General features: G+C 39.3%; 1 protein-coding gene across 3 annotated transcripts in view; it reads left to right on the top strand.

Moving 5' to 3' along the window:
- LRP2 (LDL receptor related protein 2) overlaps positions 1 to 19152 on the top strand; it is a 769913-nt gene that overhangs the window by 233006 nt on the left and 517755 nt on the right. For all 3 annotated transcript variants that reach the window (XR_003857363.1, XM_029605680.1, XM_029605679.1), the window contains exons 14-18: positions 1517 to 1719; positions 5162 to 5302; positions 7117 to 7320; positions 12656 to 12848; positions 17606 to 17731. Coding sequence is in view for 2 of the 3 variants with exons in the window: in XM_029605680.1 (XP_029461540.1) it covers positions 1517 to 1719; positions 5162 to 5302; positions 7117 to 7320; positions 12656 to 12848; positions 17606 to 17731 (867 nt within the window). In the remaining variant the exon portion in view is untranslated. The remainder of the gene's footprint in view (positions 1 to 1516; positions 1720 to 5161; positions 5303 to 7116; positions 7321 to 12655; positions 12849 to 17605; positions 17732 to 19152) is intronic.

Genomic DNA, 19152 nt, shown 5'->3' with positions numbered 1-19152 from the left:
TTCCTCATTTTATGGAAGTTTCCCTTTTGAAAGTTTAGTGTTAGAGCTGCAGATTTACTTATTGTCCCCCTTCCAGTTATTAGTTTAAATTTGATCATGTTATGGTCACTGTTGCCAAGTTGCCCCACCACCGTTACCTCCCTCACCAAATCCTGCGTTCCACTAAGAATTAAATCTAAAATAGCTCCCTCTCTTGTTGGTTCCTGAACCAGTTGCTCCATGAAGCAGTCATTTATTACATCCAGGAACTTTATGTCTCTAGCAAGTCCTGATGTTACATTTACCCAGTCAATATTGGGGTAATTGAAATCTGTGATACATTTTTTTCGAGGTTATACAGTTCGTTGTACAGTGGATAAAGAGTAACGTCTGTTGTGGTACTTGAAATCTCCCATTATTATTGCACTGCCAAATTAGTTAGCTTCCCTGATTTATTTTCCTATCTTTATTTTCTTTATTTATTTTTTCCACCAGTTTTGTGTTTGAGACAGGGTGCACCCTGTACACACTGCTGACATTGGGTGGATTTGCCCCCCCCCCCCTCCTTTTTGATTACTCAGTGGTAAAGACAATTTTTAAAAGCTGTGTACTTTACTGCCCTTTTTTTTTTTTTTTTTTTTTTTACTATCTATGAGTATATTGGTTGCCCTGGCTAACAGGCCATACCCAGTATTATTTTTGCATTGTTTGATTTAAAATAAGAAAACTGTAAGTTTATCGTATACTTCACTATTGTACTTTCCCATTTTAATATTCTGTTTGGATTTACTGTCTTATGTGCACAATACTAATGAAAAAGTTAATTACCATTTTATTCTGATGTGATGATTTTATCTGGTCTGTGGTGCCACAAGTCAGAGGTCGTTTGGGAAGGGTACAGAATTGTGGTATCAAGGTGACTGGGACCCTGTCTCATCCCCCACTCAGGCTATGAATCTGAAGATAAATCATATTAGTGAATATAATATCTCATGCAGTACTTCCCACCCTAAGCATAGGGGTAATTCATAATCCGGACCAAGGGGTGGCCACATGTTTATCAAGGTGGATAAATAAACCTTTGGGTGCTGGAGCAGAGATGCCGAGGAACCTAACAAAGGAAAGGATAGTGGGCTTCATCTCCTGTCCATTAAAAATATCTTTATTATACCCAGGTGAATAACATTTTGAGTGTTTGTGAACACTCCAGATAGTAGTAGCCAAATATCCCCTTTTACAACAATAGATATTTGGGATAAGCCAGTATTTGGATGCTATTCACCTCCTGGAGGCCAGAACGGCCCCTAACTCAGAAGTGATGGATATGAAGACTCCATAGTAACACTGTACAATAGAATAGGAACGTGGCTCTTGGAACAATAAAAGTAATTAGCTAAATTATTTATTGATATCAGAAAATGTGAGCAACCACCAGGTATTGTATACAAATGTTTTAAAATTAAATATAACTGAATTTATCTCTGTAACAACATTTCAAATTATATATTTATTTTTAAAAACTTTCTTTTTTAATCAGAAAAACAATAATTCATGGAGGTTCACTGATTCCACATCCCTTTGGAATAAGCCTTTTTGAGGATAATTTATATTATACTGATTGGACAAGGCTAGCAGTGATGAAGGCCAATAAGTTTACAGAAACCAATCCACAGGTTGTCTTCCAGTCCTCACTGAGACCGTATGGAGTAACAGTCTTTCATGGCCTCAGACAACCATATGGTAAGGCAATTGGTTTACTCATCTTGATGTCAATATTTGCTTACAGAGCATATATATTGAAGTATCACAATATAGCTAAGAGGTATGAAGAAAATGTTATTAACTGATAGAAGAAAAAGATATTAAAGTAGAAGAAAATGTAAACAATGTACAAAGTACAATGAGGGGTAGATTTTATAAATCTACGCGCGCACGTACTTTTGTTCGCACACCAGGCGCAAACAAAAGTACGCTGAATTTTATAAGATACGCATGTAGCCACGCGTATCTTATAAAATCCAGGGTCGGCGTGCGCAAGGGGGTGCACATTTGTGTAACTTGTGCGCGCCAAGCCCTGCGCGCGCTGCCCGTTCCCTCCGAGGCCGCTTCGAAATCAGAACGGCCTCGGAGGGAACTTTCCTTCTGCCTCCCCCCACCTTCCCCTCCCTTCTCCTACCTAACCCACCCCCCCGGCCCTATCTAACCCCCCCCCACCTCTGTCGCAAAAGTTGCGCCTGCTCGAGGCAGTCGTAACTTTACGTGAGCTGGGCCAGCTGCCGCACGCCATGTTCCGGTCCGGGGGCTGGTCTGGAGACCACGTCCATGCCCCCAGAATGCCCCCGGGCCGAAACCACATCCGTGGCGCCGCCCCCGGATGACACGCAGGCCGCATCACGCCCCCGACACGCCCCCCCCGATGACACGCGGATCGCGACACGCCCCCCCCCCAGGAAATTCCCGAGACTTGTGCACATTCCAGGGCTTTGCGCACGCCGGAAGCCTATGCAAAATAGGCTCGGTGCGCGCAGGGGCGTTTTAAAAGGGTTACGCGAGTACCTTATGCGCGTAACCCTTTTAAAATCCAGCCCTGAGAGCATTTGCAAAGTCAAAACATAAGAATATGAGAAATACCATATTGGGTCAGATCAAGGGTCCAGCAAGCCCAGTGACCTGTCTCTGGCAGTGGCCATCCTGATCACAAGTACCAGGCAGAATCCCAAAGAATAGATCCAACCCTTCTTGCCTATAACCAGGGATAAACAATGGCTTTCCCAAGTTTACATGGCAAAAGGACTTTTCTTCTAGAAACCTGTCTAAACCCATTTTAAATCTAGCTACCCTAACTGCTATCATCACATCATCTGGCAACAATTCCACAGTTTAATTGTGTGCTGAGTAAAAAAAATATCTTCTCTGATTTGTTTTAAAAGTGCTATGCCTTAGCTTCATTGAATGTCCCTTAGTCCTAGAATTATTGGAAAGGGTAAATAAGTTTCCTCTGTAACCATTTCAAATCACTCCTAATTTTATAGATGTCTGTCATATCTCCTGTCAGCCATCTCTTCTCCAGGCTGAAGAATTCTAACCTGTTGAGTCTTTCCTCATAGGGTAGCTGTTCCATCCCCTTTATCATTTTGGTTGCTCTTCTCTGTACCTTTTCTGGTTCCCCTATATCTTTTTTGAGATGGTGGTAACCAGAACTGCACACAGAACTCAAGTTGTGATTACACCATGGATCAATACAGAGGCATTACGTTATCTTCCGTTTTATTTCTATTCCTTTCCTTATAATACCTAACATTCTGTTTGCTTTTTGGACCACCACTGGACATGCACACTGAACTGATTGAGCTGATGATTTCAAAGTATTATCCACAGTGATTCCAAGATCTATTTTTCTGATTGATGTCCTTTAACATGGAGCCCAGCATTGTGTAACTATAATTTGGATTATTCATCTCTATCTGCTTCACTTGCACTTGTCTACATTAACTTTCATCTGCCATTTAAACGCCCAATCCCCCAGTCTTGCTAAGGTCCTCTTGCAACTCTTCACAGTTGGCTTGTGATTTAACTACTTTTAATAATTTTGAGTCATCTGCAAATTTGATAACCTCACTTATCACTCTTTTTTCCAGATCATTTATAAATTGTAAGGGTCTTGGCCTCTTTTTGGCTAAGATTGTGTCAGGTCTGAGCCATGAGTTGAGATGGTCTCTTCTTGGCTGAGATTGAGAAACCTGTACAATATGGAGTGAATTTTAAAAGCCCAGCGCGCACGCTGCAGCCAGGAGATACATGCAGATGTCATGCGGGCATGCATCACATGGATTTTAAAAGGTGCCCGGTTATGCACGTATCTCCTGGTATGCGCGCAAACATTTTTTTCCCGAAAAAGGGGTGTGGTGTGAGCAGGGTCTGGGTAGAGCATGGGCGTTCCAGGATTTATAAATGAAACCAGCATGTAAATACTTATGCACACAAGCGCATCAGGGTGTAACTTTACTTCTGCTATGGATGGCGTGTAACTCCTAAAACAAAAAAACCTAGGCTAGTCAGCGGGTTTTAAGGGTCAGGCTAACAGGGTAAAAGGGAGGCTATTTAACTAGGGGTGTTAGGAAGTCTTATCCCTTACCTGGGTGAACTGGGAAAGAACTGGCAAACCTGGTAATTATGTCTGCTTCCATGTCTTCTAAAATCCCTTCACTTATCTGGTAGAGGTGGCATTTGCGTGCACATATGCGCGTCCATATAAAATTATGTGCACATGTACGCATATACAGCCTATTTTATTCCATGCGCGCATGTGATAAAATGGCCGCGTCCTTTGGCATGAGCTGGCATACAGATGTACATGTGCGCCTGCATGCTGATATCAACGTTACCATCCCTGTGTGTGTGGAGGAGGGGGTGGAAGGGGTGAAAGGAACAGGCTAACACCCTGCCATGTGACCCCATTGCTAACATATTAAGTTATGATCATGGCGAAAGCAAGATTATTAAACCTCCTGTTAAAAAATCCAAAATATTTTTCCAAATACCCCATCTCTTATCATGGTAACTCAGTAAAAGTTTTTCCTGATTTGTCATTCACTACACAGCAGAGAACAATTTCTGGTATTTCGCAAAGATTTGGGTTATTCCTTTACTTTAAGATTTCCATGCAAATGTATAATTAAGAAAGAACAAGATGTTTTCATTTTTTTTTTTTACCAGAATAGTTAGTTTTTTGTTGAACAGAAGAGAATTGCCACCTCGTCCCCTCTCTCTAGTGAGCAATGAGAGAAATAGATTAGCACAGTCTGTGATTTACTGAAATTGTAAGTTGATTACTAATTTTGAAGCTCCCAACTATTTTAATACCTCTGTTTTGTTGATATAGGTACCTGTTACATTTGGTTATACTGTAAGAAACAAGCTAATTTCTTAAAGACTATTTTGTGGAATAATTAGTTTGGTAGGTTTTTTTTTTTCTTATCAAACTGAAATTCTGTATTCTTGTTTTGTTTTAAGCAATGGAAAATCAAAAAAGATATAAATTAAAAATCTTTCATCAAACATTGTCATGTTTAGTAATAAAATATACAATACACTAACAGATTAAAAAATATGAAAGTATGATTTAGATGAAAAAAGCAGCAATCACAAATTATTTGGTTTTCTTCATTTACTTTGTCCTTAGTAAGAAATCCTTGTGGAAGTAATAATGGGGGCTGTGAGCAGATCTGTGTGCTCAGCCACAGGACAGACAATGATGGCCTTGGGTACCGCTGCAGGTGCAGGCTGGGATTTGATTTGCACGGGGACGGGCACCGTTGTGTTGGTAAGAAAACATTTTCACAACCGCTGCTAGTGACATTTAAGTAGGGGGGGATATGAATGGTTCAAATTTGCTTTATAAGATTTTCCATTTACAGCAGTCTGATACTAACAATTTCTGGTGTTTCTTGTCTGTTTTAAAGTAATCTAAGGATTCTGAGTTACATGCACTCCACTTTTTCTACAGTGAAATGAATATAAAATATGATTCGTGGTAAAACTTCCAATATGCTTTAAATTTGTAAAATTGGGTTGTGACAAATTGGTACTGAGCAGGAAGGCCTTACCTTGCAGGTTTTTCTATGAGAACGGATAGAAAATTGCTGATGTTTTGCTATTACCTTGAAAACCAATTGTGCTGAATTGCTTAACAATTGCTGAAATGCTTTGTGAGTTTGGAAGAGTTTCTCCTCACTAACACGGCTCCAGCTTATTTCTCAGCTGATGATTTATTTATTTATACAGTTTTGTATTCTGTATTGAGCTTTCATGCCAAACAGAGCAAGGCACTCTTTTGCAGAATGAAGGGTGCGGCTACTGTGGGTGATTTAGTAGCAGAACCCTTTCAGTTTAGCCAGGTTGCTAAGTTTTCTCATTGTATTACTTCACTCGGATATTCAGAGTTGAGTTAACAGATATTTAAGATATTTTTAAAGACGTTTTTCTTTTCACTTTCTGGGCCTTGAATAAGGCCCTTAGAGAGGGGCTGTTTATTATTTTGTTTTGTTTTCTTTTTCTTAAATTAGAAATACTAATGATAGGTTACTGTGGACATTCCAGAATCATTTTTGTGTGTTCTAGCAGCTGCTCTAACTATATTAATGTTAATTATGATGCTCTGAGCACAAATATGACAAGGCACTGAAAGCTGCAAGAAGAATGTGAGAAGCCATAGTAATGCAGGTCTTTCAGGAGCTTGCTGAGAGTTACCAACCGGCTGTTTTTGTTTTGTTTTTTTCAGGACAGGTTGATCCAGTTTTATCCCAGTGCATTCATGAATTTGTAGCTCTGATTTCCTTAAGAAAAGCTGGACTAGTGTTTATTTATGTATGCAGCAGGGTTAAACAAGGTCTGGACCGGTCTGGCCAATTTAATACTCTGATTAGTGCATATTTTTTTTTGTTAGTTTTTTTGCCAAAACTAAAGAAGAAAAAATGTGTCCAGCAAAATAAGATGGTATGGGAATTTGTGAGTGTGTGTGTGTGGGGGGGGGGCGGAATTTCAGATAGGAGGGAAATAGTGACTAAAAACTGTTATTGCTTCAGTCTCTTTCCATTTTTTGTGCTTTTTTTTTTCCTGCTCTTTGTCTCATTTTACATTTTAATATTTTAAAAGGGTAATTTTCATAAGGATTTCTGTGCATAAATCTGTTTTAACATTAATTTAGGGTGTATGCGTGTATAAATGCACAAAACATGATTTTGCCTTTGCTTTTACATGCATAGCAAGTAGGTGTTTCGGTTGGGGGGGGGCGGAGTTTGGGCAGGGAAAGGATTCACTTGCATACATTCAATTTTCAAAGATCTATGTGTGGTTTCGAGCAGGTTTAATTTTGTCTATTTATTCCACAGTGGGTTATATGCACCCCCATGAGTTTTCAAAGTACATTTTTGCACATAAATTTGCTTTGAAAATTCAGGCTAAAGCCTGTGGATAGAAAGTATGAGCAGACTTTAGCCTTTGCAGGTTGTTGGAAAAAAATCTTCCCTGTGTCTTGGCATTTCATAATTAGCCTTGTGGCATTAAAAATCTTTACAGCCCTGTTTAAAATAATTCATTTCAACACAATTCTTTTCTTTCCATGTCATTTTTTTGTAGCTGTTCGGCAGTTTTTACTCTTTTCGTCACAATTAGCGGTACGTGGAATCCCATTTAATCTCTCCACCCAGGAAGATGTGATAATTCCTATCACAGGAAGCCCCTCCTATTTTGTTGGAATTGACTTCTATGCTCAGGAAGACACCATTTTTTTTTCGGACACAGCTAAAGATATGATTTATAAACAAAGAACTGATGGCACAGGTGAGAATGAACTTGTTCCCTTTTTGTTTTTTATTACAGCAATCTCTCTCTTCTCATGCAGGGGATGACAGTAAAAAATCCATATGGAAATCAGTATAAAAATGTTCTAAAAATGTTGTTTGATATTCAAAAGCTATTTAGATAGATAACTGAAAAGTTATCCAATTAAATGGCAAAACTGATGATTTATATACTTATCCGGCTACATTCTAGCTAAATTCTAGAATTTAGCCGGATAAGTTGGGGGCATTCCGGGGGCGAGCGAGAGGCAGGTGTGGAGTGAGCCAGATAAGTTAATTGGCTAACTTCAATATTCAGAGTTAGTCGGTTAACTTATGCGGCTAACTCTGATCGTGCTGCTTACCTGTCCTAAAGTTAGCCAGATAAACATATGCGGCTAACTTTAAGATAGCCAGGTATGTTCAGCGCCACTGAATATACCCTGCTAGTTAGCCAGATAAGTTTATTCGGCTAACTAGCCAAGCTGCTCAGCAAATGACTATTGACCCCATTATAAATAAATACTGGATGCATGTTAAGGGTATCAATTATAGACATCATCTACAGTAGGGGTTCTCAACCCAGTCCTCAAGACATACTCAGCCATTGTATGCAAATGTATATTATACATAATCATTATGGATATCCTGAAAACCTGAATGGCTGTGCATGTCCCAGGACTGGGTTGAGAACCTCTGATTTAGAGTGCAAAGTGGTGTTTGGCATAAATCAAAATTGCCATTGATTCCTGGATATGATAACCAGATTTTCAAAGGACAATTATTTGCCTCATGGAAAGAGAAAAGGAGCTTTATATATTTTGGCAATTCAGTTTTGTATTTTTTTTGTTACCAAATAAATTTATGATTGTTTTATATTTTTGAGGTTATTTATGTTGTATTTGCTATTTGTTTTATTGTACATAACTTCAAACAACCTTTTGAAGGTTAGGAAGGCGATATGAATGAATAAATGAATGCTTGCAGCCATTTTGAATATGTTTAGTGTTCACATGATAAAAAGAGCTGTAATCATGGGAGATTTCAACATCCACTTTGAGGCTTCTTCCCACTCACCCAATTGTGACGCCCTCCTCACAGCCCTCAGTGCAATGGGATTCACTCAGATTGTAAACAAACCTACACACAAAGCAGGACACACCCTGGACCTTATTTTTATCAACTCTAACTTCTCCAACTCTACGGAACCTGTGTCTACCCCTATCCCTTGGTCAGATCACTTTCTGATAACAACCACCCTCACTACAAAAAAACAGTCTCCCTCTCCACAGCACCTTTCCTCCTTTCAATTCAGGAAACCCTGTGCCTCTGAGACCCTCAGTGAACATCTCTCCAAGGAACTCTCTAACTTAGATCTGTCCAACTCTCACAGCAGTGCTATCATGGCACAAGATCACTGAAGAGGTAGCAAATAAACTCTGCCCATCAATCACGAAACTAAGCAACACGACAAAAAAAGGAAATCAACCTTGGTTTTCCAGCGAACTCAAATGGATAAAACAAGAATTACGCCACAAAGAAAATAAATGGCGCAAAGCACCTTCCACCACTACACTATTGTCTTACAAAGGAACTCTAAATTTCTACAGAACTTCAATTCTAAAAGCAAAAAGAGAATACTTCGGTAAAAAAATCCATGATCTCCAATTTGATGCAAAAACCCTCTTTGCATATGTCTCTCAAATAACAAAGTCTCTACCACAGTCGATACCTGACGAACAAGCTCAATCCAAAGCAAACGAACTAGCCCTATTCTTTCAGCAGAAGATGTCAAACACACTTGCTCTCCTCCCTACCAAGACTGACCACAACACCTCATTCGATAACACCAAATTCGAATTAACATCGACCAAAGAGATCGAATCCATTCTAAAAAGGCAGAAACCATCCAGCCACCCATCGGACAACATACCTTCCAAGCTACTGCTACTTATCCCAAACATAATCTCTGGTCCCTTAACTAAAATCATAAACTGCTGCTTAACTCAAGGTCTCTACCCAGATAGTCTAAAAAACGCGTCCCTGAAACCTCTCCTCATGAAACATAACCTAGACCCTGGTATTCTGGCTAATTTCCGCCCTATCTCGAATCTACCATTTTTAGCCAAACTCACAGAGAAATTGGTCAACACCCAGCTCTCGGATTATTTAGAAGATCACAACTTACTTTTCCCTTCCCAATACGGTTTCCGCAAATCTCGCAGCACAGAAACCCTACTCTTATCTCTAACTGACCATATTATTATGGGGCTAGATAAAGGACACTCCTTTCTCCTAATCCTTTTAGACATCTCAGCGGCTTTCGACACCGTCAACCATCCCATCCTCTTGAATCACCTCTCAGACATAGGCATATCGGGAACAGTCCACAATTGGTTCAAATCGTTCCTCAGTAATAGAAGTTTTAAAGTCAAAATCAACAATAAAGAATCTCCATCTACAAATTCCTCTCTAGGCGTACCACAAGGTTCTTCCCCATCACCTACCCTTTTCAATATTTACCTCCTTCCCCTTTGCCAACTGTTAACTAGTCTTAACCTCATTCACTACATCTATGCAGACGATGTTCAGATTCTGATTCCCATAACAGAATCTATTAACAAATCCCTCGCACTCTGGAACAACAGCTTACAAGCCATCACTAATCTCAACAGTCTAAATCTGGTCCTCAATGCCTCTAAGACTGAACTCCTCTTCATTTCCTCCAACCAAGAAAACCTCCCGTCTCAGATCCATCACAAACACCTTCTCACCCACACGCATGTGAGAGACCTTGGAGTACTTATAGACAACCGTCTTAACCTAAAGAACATGATCAAAACCACAACTAAAGAGTGCTTCTACAGACTTCAGGTGTTAAAAAGACTCAAACCTCTCCTATATTTTCATGACTTTAGGACTGTTCTCCAATCCCTAATATTTGCCAAAATTGACTACTGCAGCGCTCTCCTCATCGGCCTACCCAGCGCAACAACCAAGCCCTTACAGATGATACAGAATGCCGCAGCGAGAATTTTGACAAGCACCAACCAGAGAGACCATATTACGCCCATCCTCCGCAATCTACACTGGTTACCAGTTAGTCACAGGGCTCTACACAAAGCTCTAACTCTAATTCACAAATCAATTCATAACCGCCTCCATCTTGACCTTGAATTCCCACTCAAACTCCACACTTCCAACAGACCAATGAGAGAAACCTACAAAGGAGCACTACAAGCCCCGCCAGCTAAAGCCACACGACTCATCTCTACCAGGGACCGAGCTTTTTCTACAGCAGGTCCAGCCATTTGGAACAACCTCCCTGCAGATCTCAGAATGGAACCGTGCCTACCAACATTTAAAAAAAAACTCAAAACTTGGCTCTTCTTACAAGCCTTCCCTGATCCATCAAACTTTCATTAGATAACTAATCAGCTTATGAATATGAATTTCGAACTTTGCCACGCCAATTCTCACCTCATTCACTAGTTTGCTACCCTAATAAGCTAACTAGCTCTAGACCAGGCTCGGACATTTCACAATGTATTTAATTTAATACACTCTTAAGGCTTCTCTTTTTCCAGCTGAACCAGCTTCCAAGTTCAAGGTCCTTGTTATTATGTAACTTTTGCTTCTCTGCTTTTGTCTCCGCTAATTATAAAAAAGTTGTTTCCTTATGTTACGTTATGTTATACTGATCTACCCCTGTTCGATGTAAACCGACCTGATATGGTATTCAACCCTGAAGGTCGGTATAGAAAAATGTTAAATAAATAAATTAATTAATTAATTTTCAGTTTGTTTAATATGACTGTTTAGCAATTAATTAAATACTTCCTTGGGTTCTGTAGATCAGAATAAAAATCAGTACAATACAAATAATATAAACCTAAAATATTCTCACTACAATAAAGTTCTAATAAGGGTACGCTGAAAGAAAGAGGCATTTTTTTGTTATTGTTTGCATTAGAAATATGTGCAGGCAGCTCCCATAGATAAAACATGCCAGTTCCCAGAACCAGTTTAGGCTAGTATCTTCTGAAAGGGGGTGAATAAGCTCTTGTTCTAATCACAAGTTCAGTGAAAAATGTGAGGTTACTGGCAGTCTTGAGTGAACTACTGTAACTTTTGTGACTCATCTCCTCAGCACTATGATAATCTTTTTAATTGAAGGCTTATCTGGGAACTATGATTGCACAATCTGACAAAAATATTTCTGATCAGTGCACTTAAGGGCCAATTTTCAGATAGGCCTCAAGTACCTGAGATTGCTAAGGAAAACTTTAAGCCAGCAACCTTGGGCACATTTTCAGCCATGACAGTTTGGAGCTTAATGAACCTAAATTTCTGCAGCTGAAAATTAGCCACTGGGATTTAGGCCTACCATTTGGCTTCCTGGAATTAGGGGCTAAAACTGGACAGCTATCAGTGAAAATCAAATCTTTTTCTGTCCACAGAATGCCTACAGAACCATTTTTTTCCAGCAGCTTTATTTAGCCTACTCTTATGGGCAATATTTTTCCCTTGAGGGATCTAGTCATTTTACCCATTAGCAAGATAGTGTCAAGAGTGGAGACATAGCTTTGCAAATTTACTTTCTCTTGTTTTGCAATTTCTGTTTCCACAATGTTTTTATAATGCCCTTGTGCAGATTTACAATGATTGTACATAAGAGCAGTAATAGCTCTAGATGTCATGTTGCCATCATGTTTTATATCAAATTAGGATATACATGAGGCACATTTTCAGAGACAGGGGATGCAGTTTTTTCAAAGGTTACATGCATAAATGTGTAACATACTACTATAGCAATTTCCAAAAGCCCACTTACACACACAAAGTGCATTTACATGTGTAAAACCAAGTTTTAAGCATGTACATTTTTTTGAGAATTACCCCCTCCCCAGATGGGAACTACACATTAAAAATGGGGGGGGGGGGGCAGGGGATGGTTATGCAGGTAGAATGATTGAATCTACATACCGGTAAATAGATTTTCAGCCATATAGAAGTATGTGTGTTCTTTTCTCAGAGGATGTAACTTGTTCGGGGAAGAAAATGACACATACACATCATTTAATTTTCTAGAATGTGCAGCATGCAGAATAAACGTGAGCATTTTGTGCTCTCATTGGAGACAATGTGTAATATGTTCATAGTTTATATCCCCCATGACAACATGATCTTCAGACATAAGCTATGAGGGTAGATGTGTTCGAAGTTCAGATTGGTTTGTGTGAGCCTGAAAACAATGCAGATACTTTGCCAGTTATGTGGCTTATTGAAAATTTACCCAATAAACTTTAACCTATTCTACATTTGATCATTTGTAGGTAAAGAAATTCTTACTGCTAATAGGGTAGAAAGTGTTGAAGACCTGGCATTTGATTGGATCTCGAAGAACCTTTATTGGACAGACCCAAGATACAGAAGCATTAGTGTCATGAAAGTGGCTGATAAATCTAGACGGGCCATTGTTCAGAATTTAAATAACCCTCGATCGATAGTTGTGCATCCAGTTATTGGGTAAATATAATTTATTTCTGTTTGAGAAATACTATAGACTTGTTTCTTTGTCAGGCAGGGGAAGTATAGATTTAGGATTCTTCTCAAAGAATGTCTGTGGTCTGCTTACAGCTCATTTTTCAAATAGTTTTTTCTTCAACCTCCTTTCAATCTTTCTTTCTTCTTCTTGCCCTGTCCCTGATTGCTGTGCCAGGAACAAAGTGCAAAATGACACTGGCTTCAGCCAACAGAAGCAAACCAATAGTTTAGTGTTTAGATTAGAATACTTTTACCCACATGGGTATTTGTATGCACATCTAAACCCAAAGCGGATAAATTGCTGCTGGGCAGATAGGATGTGGCATTTTGATCTTTATCTGATGTCATTTACTTTGTTACTTGAATGCAGTATTTCTCAAACTCAGAAAAAGAGTATGCAAGTGAAATCTGCTACACATATAGAGCTTCCTTTTCTTGTCTTGGCAAAGTTTGCCAAGATGTTTCTCTTTAAGAGAATCTTTGTATTGCATTTTTATTCTCCTGTCTCTCTGCTGATAAAACATAAGACAAGCTGGACAAATAACATGTTTATTACTGTAACCAAGGCATGGGGGTTTGATCACAGATGTCAGGGATTTTGCAACCAAATCTGAATTGGCCAATCTGATAAACTTCTTTAGTCTTTTCTGGTGAATGCATACATCAGCTACTTCAACAGTTTGAATCAGACCCGTAATTACTGAAATCTATTGCCTTGTTTATTCTGGCTTGAGCTGTCTCTGGGATAGATTTTATTTATCTATTTTAAGATAAAGTTTATGTTCCAAATGGTAATATTTTTGGACTCTTTCGTCTTGGAAATTATTGTTACAATGTACACCCATAGAGATCTCGGATTCTCAGATTTCCACTGCAACATACCATTTGTTGGCAAGTTACATTTTTAAAGGTATGATTGCATAAAAATGTAGTGGCATTTTCATTACAGAATCATAGTTGCTCAATATGAGAGAGATTTTAAAAGCCTTGCGCACGCAAAAATGGCCACATAAGTGCGTAAGGAGCTACGCAAATTTTGAATAGCAGGGAAACATTAATGTACACACTGCGTTGTACAAATCAACTCCTTTTCATCACTTTTAAGGTCTAAAATTCTTTAATGATGTCAATTTTACAATGGATAACTCTGAATGTGTCTGTAACACCATCCGCTAACCCCAACCCACCTCCCGAAAACTCACCCCGAAACAAAGTACTAGCTTACAATGGTCCATGTAAAGACTTTCTCTCTCATATAGATAGGTATACTTTATAGCGTGTATCTTTGGGTGCACATGTGGCCCTTTTAAAATCTACCCATATACGTTTGGCTGGGAAAGAGCAGTTGTCCTCACCCTTGCCTTCAAAATGATGCTTCTACTGCCGACAGGTAGAAGATCTACATTAGCAGCTAATGGAAAATGTCAGAAGCTTGAAGGACAGGATGACATGTTTCATTAGTCAGCAGGTTATTTTTACCCTCTGAGATACGCGCCCCAGCTGCCTGCAAGTGCTCATGTTCTCCTAATTCTTTTGTTAAATGTCGCTTATCTTATGTCTCCATGCATGCTCAGCAAACTACTTATTGGACTGCATCTGACCATATTTCTCATTCTTGCTTATTTTTTGACTGACAAATCTTTCTCTATTGAGGAAATTCCAAATTGTTAATCTGAATTGCCGCAAGCTGCTCTTCCTTCCTTCATTGTTTTGGTCTTCTGAATGGCTTGTCAGTGATTTTTTTTTTTTTTTTAGCACATTCATTGCAGTAAGAGCGGATTTTTGTCTTTGCATTAATGGCAACTGTAAACAATTTTCTTGTAAGATTTGATGTGAGATAAGTTCTTGAATTGCCTTTTGCTGTTATTTTGCTAGCATTAACAATTGTTACCCTCACCAGTATTAAGATCTATTACAGATAATTCCGTTTTCTTTTAATCCTAGTTTCTGAGTATAGTGAAAGTCTGCTTTCCCTATTTTATCCCCAGTGAAGAATTATTTTCTATTAAGCAGAACACATTTATATTAAATAAAATGTAATTAAATGGACAGTAGGAGTCTGTTCCATTATTATAGATTTCATGATAATGCCACGTCTGTCTTTGTTAGTCCTGAATCATATATTCACCTTTCAGTTTCTGGAACAATGTGGGCTCTGTTCTTCAGCACATTACATAACTTTGATTTGCCTGCACTATTCTTTATGATTCTACCATTTGTTATGCTCAGCAGGGTGATCCTAATGTTACTTTGGAGTTGGAAGTCCACTCACTTGTGAGTACACGCGTAAGGCTCCAACAAATACGTGCAGTAGGGATATTTTAGATGGGGCATGTGTACTTGCATGCTCAATATAACACTGAGCATATTTTTGCTCGCATGACCAATATGTACGTTTATGGGCACATGCACACACCTTTTAGAATTTACTTGTTGGTAAGTCAACCTGCAAAGAATCTGGAGATCTTTTCCCAAAGGGATTTTTTTCTCATTCAGTGCCTCTGGTAAAACTTCTTGAAAATAGTTCTCATTTCTAGAGATGGATCAAAAAATCAGTGTCTTGGATTGAATCTAAAACCTTCCCTGTCATCTGATCTCTTACAACCCATGGCTACTCACTTATTTAACATAAGCTGTACACATGCCAAGTGCTCAGTTTTTGGAGCCAGATCTTTGTCTACTCCGACCTTTTATAATTGCATCCCAATACATTTTAGTATTTGTCATCCTGTTTCTTCCATCCAAAATCTGCACTATAGATACCAGAATGTATGGTGGAAGTTGAGGGTGAATGCAGGGTAAGAGGAAGAAGATCAGAGTTAAAAAAAAAACCCCAAACAAACTGGAACCTGTGTAGTGACACCCTTCACTTGGAAACTCTGATACTATTACAAATGTGTAACATTATCCCAGGGGTGGCCAAGTTTGTTCCTCAAGAAGTACAAACAAGCTTGGTTTTCAGGATACTCACAATGAATATGCATGAGATATATTTGCCTATTTAAATGACACCTGGTTCTGTTACCAGTAAGGTCTGGGTGAACCCTTAGTCAGAACCGTATTAGTGCATGGGGGAGGTTACCATTCAAATGCAGCCCCTTCCTTTGACTGTGCAGGAATGGCCATCCCTCTGAAAGGCTTTTAAAGCAGCTCTCTCTATAGAGTCTGTGGTCAGTATGGTTTACTTGGAGTTAGGAAGTAGTGAGGAGCTTTTTCTGCGTTGGATTTTTCAGGCCCAGTCAGAAGAGCTAGCCACACCCTGTCTGGAGATCCTGATCAGGGTCAGGTGTGTATTCCTTTTCTAGTCCACTCATTGGCTGGTTGGGATTTTCCTTCTGGGTTGTTTTTTGAGTTTTGACCAGTTTTCTTGGTAGGATCCTTGTGAGACCCTGGGTACCACCTGGGCTTAGGGCATGGGAAACCCTGTGTCTGGATTGCTCAGGTTAGGGAAGACATGCCCTTCCATACCCTCAGCGACGCCGGAGAAGATGATTACCTGCTGCAAGGAGTAATTCCAGTATTAAGCTCTGTTGAAAGGACTTGAGTTTGAGATCCAGGAGGAAGATTTTGGTTACTGGAGCAGGGTGAGTGGCCGGTTTCCAGGGGATCCCTCCCATCTGGGATCCAAGAAAAGAGATATCAGAGAAATAACCAAAGATCATCTAACCATGAGTAAGAGCAAAGTAAAGATCACAGAGGACACTCATCTGGCATCTTCACCTCCTGGAGAGAGAGAGAGATTCTTAATCTCTGTGCCAAAGATTGTAGTTATCATTTGTATCAGCTTGGAAGGGGTTTACCATCCAGCCAAAGGAGACCCTGTCCATCTGGGAACTCTACTTATCCAAGTCCTGGAAGGTGGAGGTTTTCCGTTGGCCTGATCTTGAGAGTCATGCACAGATAGAGGGGAAGATTATAAGATAAATGAGAGATATTTATGGTGCTGAAGATTTTATTATTGCTGCCATTCTGCACTTTGCCCAACATTGAAGATATTGTTTTTGGATACTAACCAAGTGAGTCCAGCATGTTTATTGGGCTTAATTCTGCTCACACATTGTAAAAGAGAGACACTGCTCCCCAGGGGTAAAGAAAAATGTGTATCCAATTCACCCTTAGCACTCAGGGCCCTGGAAGAGATATTCTTTCCCCTATAGCAAAAGATCCAGGCCCTGGGGGAAAGAGTCAATGAGATAGTTAGCCTGAGGTTCCAGCCCCAAAGAGCAACAAATACTTTTATGGTCCCACTGGAGCATAGCTCACACCTGAAGGTGGGATTACACATACAATGGAGCCCCTGTACGTAAATCTATCTCATGCATATTTATTATGGATATCCTGAAAACCAGGCTTGTATGTGGCTCTTGAGGACCAGAATTGGTCAGTCCTTCATTATGCTATCAGCAGGGCTTCCCAAACCTGTCTTGGGGATCCCATAGCCAGTTGAGTTTTCAGGATAGCCACAATGAATATGCATAAGAAAAATTGGCATACCATGGAGATTCAGCATATGCAAATTGATCTCATGCATATTCATTGTGGATATCCTGAAAATCTCACTGGCTTTGGGGTCCCTAGGAGAGGTTTGGGAAGCCCTGTCCTAGATTGTTTCCACTCATGATAACAATTTTTATTATTCTATCAGAACTTTGGGCACATACCAGCTCAGTATCTTACTTGACCTTTGTGATTTTTTTCCTATAGCAAAATAATTTTGATTACTTTTTGCTTTTCTGCAGGTATATATTCTGGACTGATTGGTTCCGCCCTGCTAAAATCATGAGGGCGTGGTGTGATGGTTCGCATGCTCTGTCAATTGTGAACACAACACTTGGCTGGCCTAATGGCTTAGCTATCGACTGGAGGTGAGCTCACCCCTCAAAACTGGATAGAGAACTAATATTTACTTTCTTTTCTTTAAACTTATAAAATACATCATAAGCACCCTTTTGGGGGCAATTTTCAAAAAGATTTACTTGTATAAACTGTTCTGACTTTTTAAAAGTTACCCAGGGTGTTGTACGTGTAAAACTACTTGCAAAAGCAATTTTGTATGTACATTTACATGCACTACAAAGAGGCATTCTGGCTGTGGGAGAGGGGAGAAAGGGGGAACATGATTTACATGCATGCTTTCCATTTTCAAAAATATGCATGTAAATATACATGAAAAATTCCACCGCTTACAAGCAGGCATAACATTGCACATGTATCTTTATGCAGTTTTAACTTTGTGCATGTATATTGGCACTGATTCCATACACATCTGCAAACTTTCAAAGTGGATTTATGCAAATAAATCTGCTATGAATATTCAGGCTAAAGCCTGCAGGTAAAGAGTGCCAACAGACGTTAACACATTTTTTGTTTATAAACCTGTCCGGGTACTTCATTCATAGGGAAAAGGGTTATTGACAATTCCTTCAATAAAATCCAGTTGTTTGAATGAAACTAGGAAACAAGCTTTTTCCATTGTGGGACCTATTCTTTGGAATGGGTTACCTGAGTCCGTACATGGGTTGGATGATATTTCCTTGTTCAATATGCAATTGAAAGCCTTATTTCAGGAAGCATTTGGGGTGGGATAGGTTCCTTAACGGATGAGGTTCAGTCTGTATATGGGGAATATGTCATGATGATTTGTTTTATTGTAGTGAAGTTTTTATTTGATGTTTTACTTTATTCTAATCTGCCTAGCATGGCAGGACTGCTATAGGTGGAAAATAAATATTTTAAATAAATACATATGCAGGCTGTTTGACAATTACCCTCTCCATGAACAAGGGAAATGCTGATATATTTAAAACCTTTTGTGATTTTTCTATGTATGGAATATTATTTGGGGCAATAAGCAAAGTTTTTTGGTGGGTAAATGCATGTTTACCCACATAAAAAACTAGTTTAAAAAAAATGGAACCCCCCTCCTGCAACATATGCAGATGGTACAAGTATGTGCACAGTTTCACAGAGTGCTTGCCTTTACCTACAGGAAAAATGAGTATAGTTAGATTGGGGGAGTAAAATATGCACAGAGGTTTCATTTTCAAATGTCTCCATATATTTTCCTGCATGTACTTTGCACCTTCTAAAATGCAGGCAGAAAGACCGCAGATTCAAAGCCAACCATTTTGTGTGCATGAGCTGGATTTGCAAGGGCAGACTCCCTAAGGAGCCTCTTTGAAAACGAGCCTGCAGTCCATGGGTACAAAATAGCCATAGGACTGCAAAATCCACAGGGAGACTCAAAATTGCCATCAATATTTATAAATTGCCATCAGTATACAAA

Source organism: Rhinatrema bivittatum, chromosome 6 (assembly GCF_901001135.1).
Source record: "Rhinatrema bivittatum chromosome 6, aRhiBiv1.1, whole genome shotgun sequence".
In the NCBI taxonomy this organism is placed as follows: Eukaryota; Metazoa; Chordata; class Amphibia; order Gymnophiona; family Rhinatrematidae; genus Rhinatrema; species Rhinatrema bivittatum.
The sequence above is the reverse complement of the archived record's forward strand: the minus strand, read 5'-3'. Positions and strand labels throughout refer to the sequence as shown.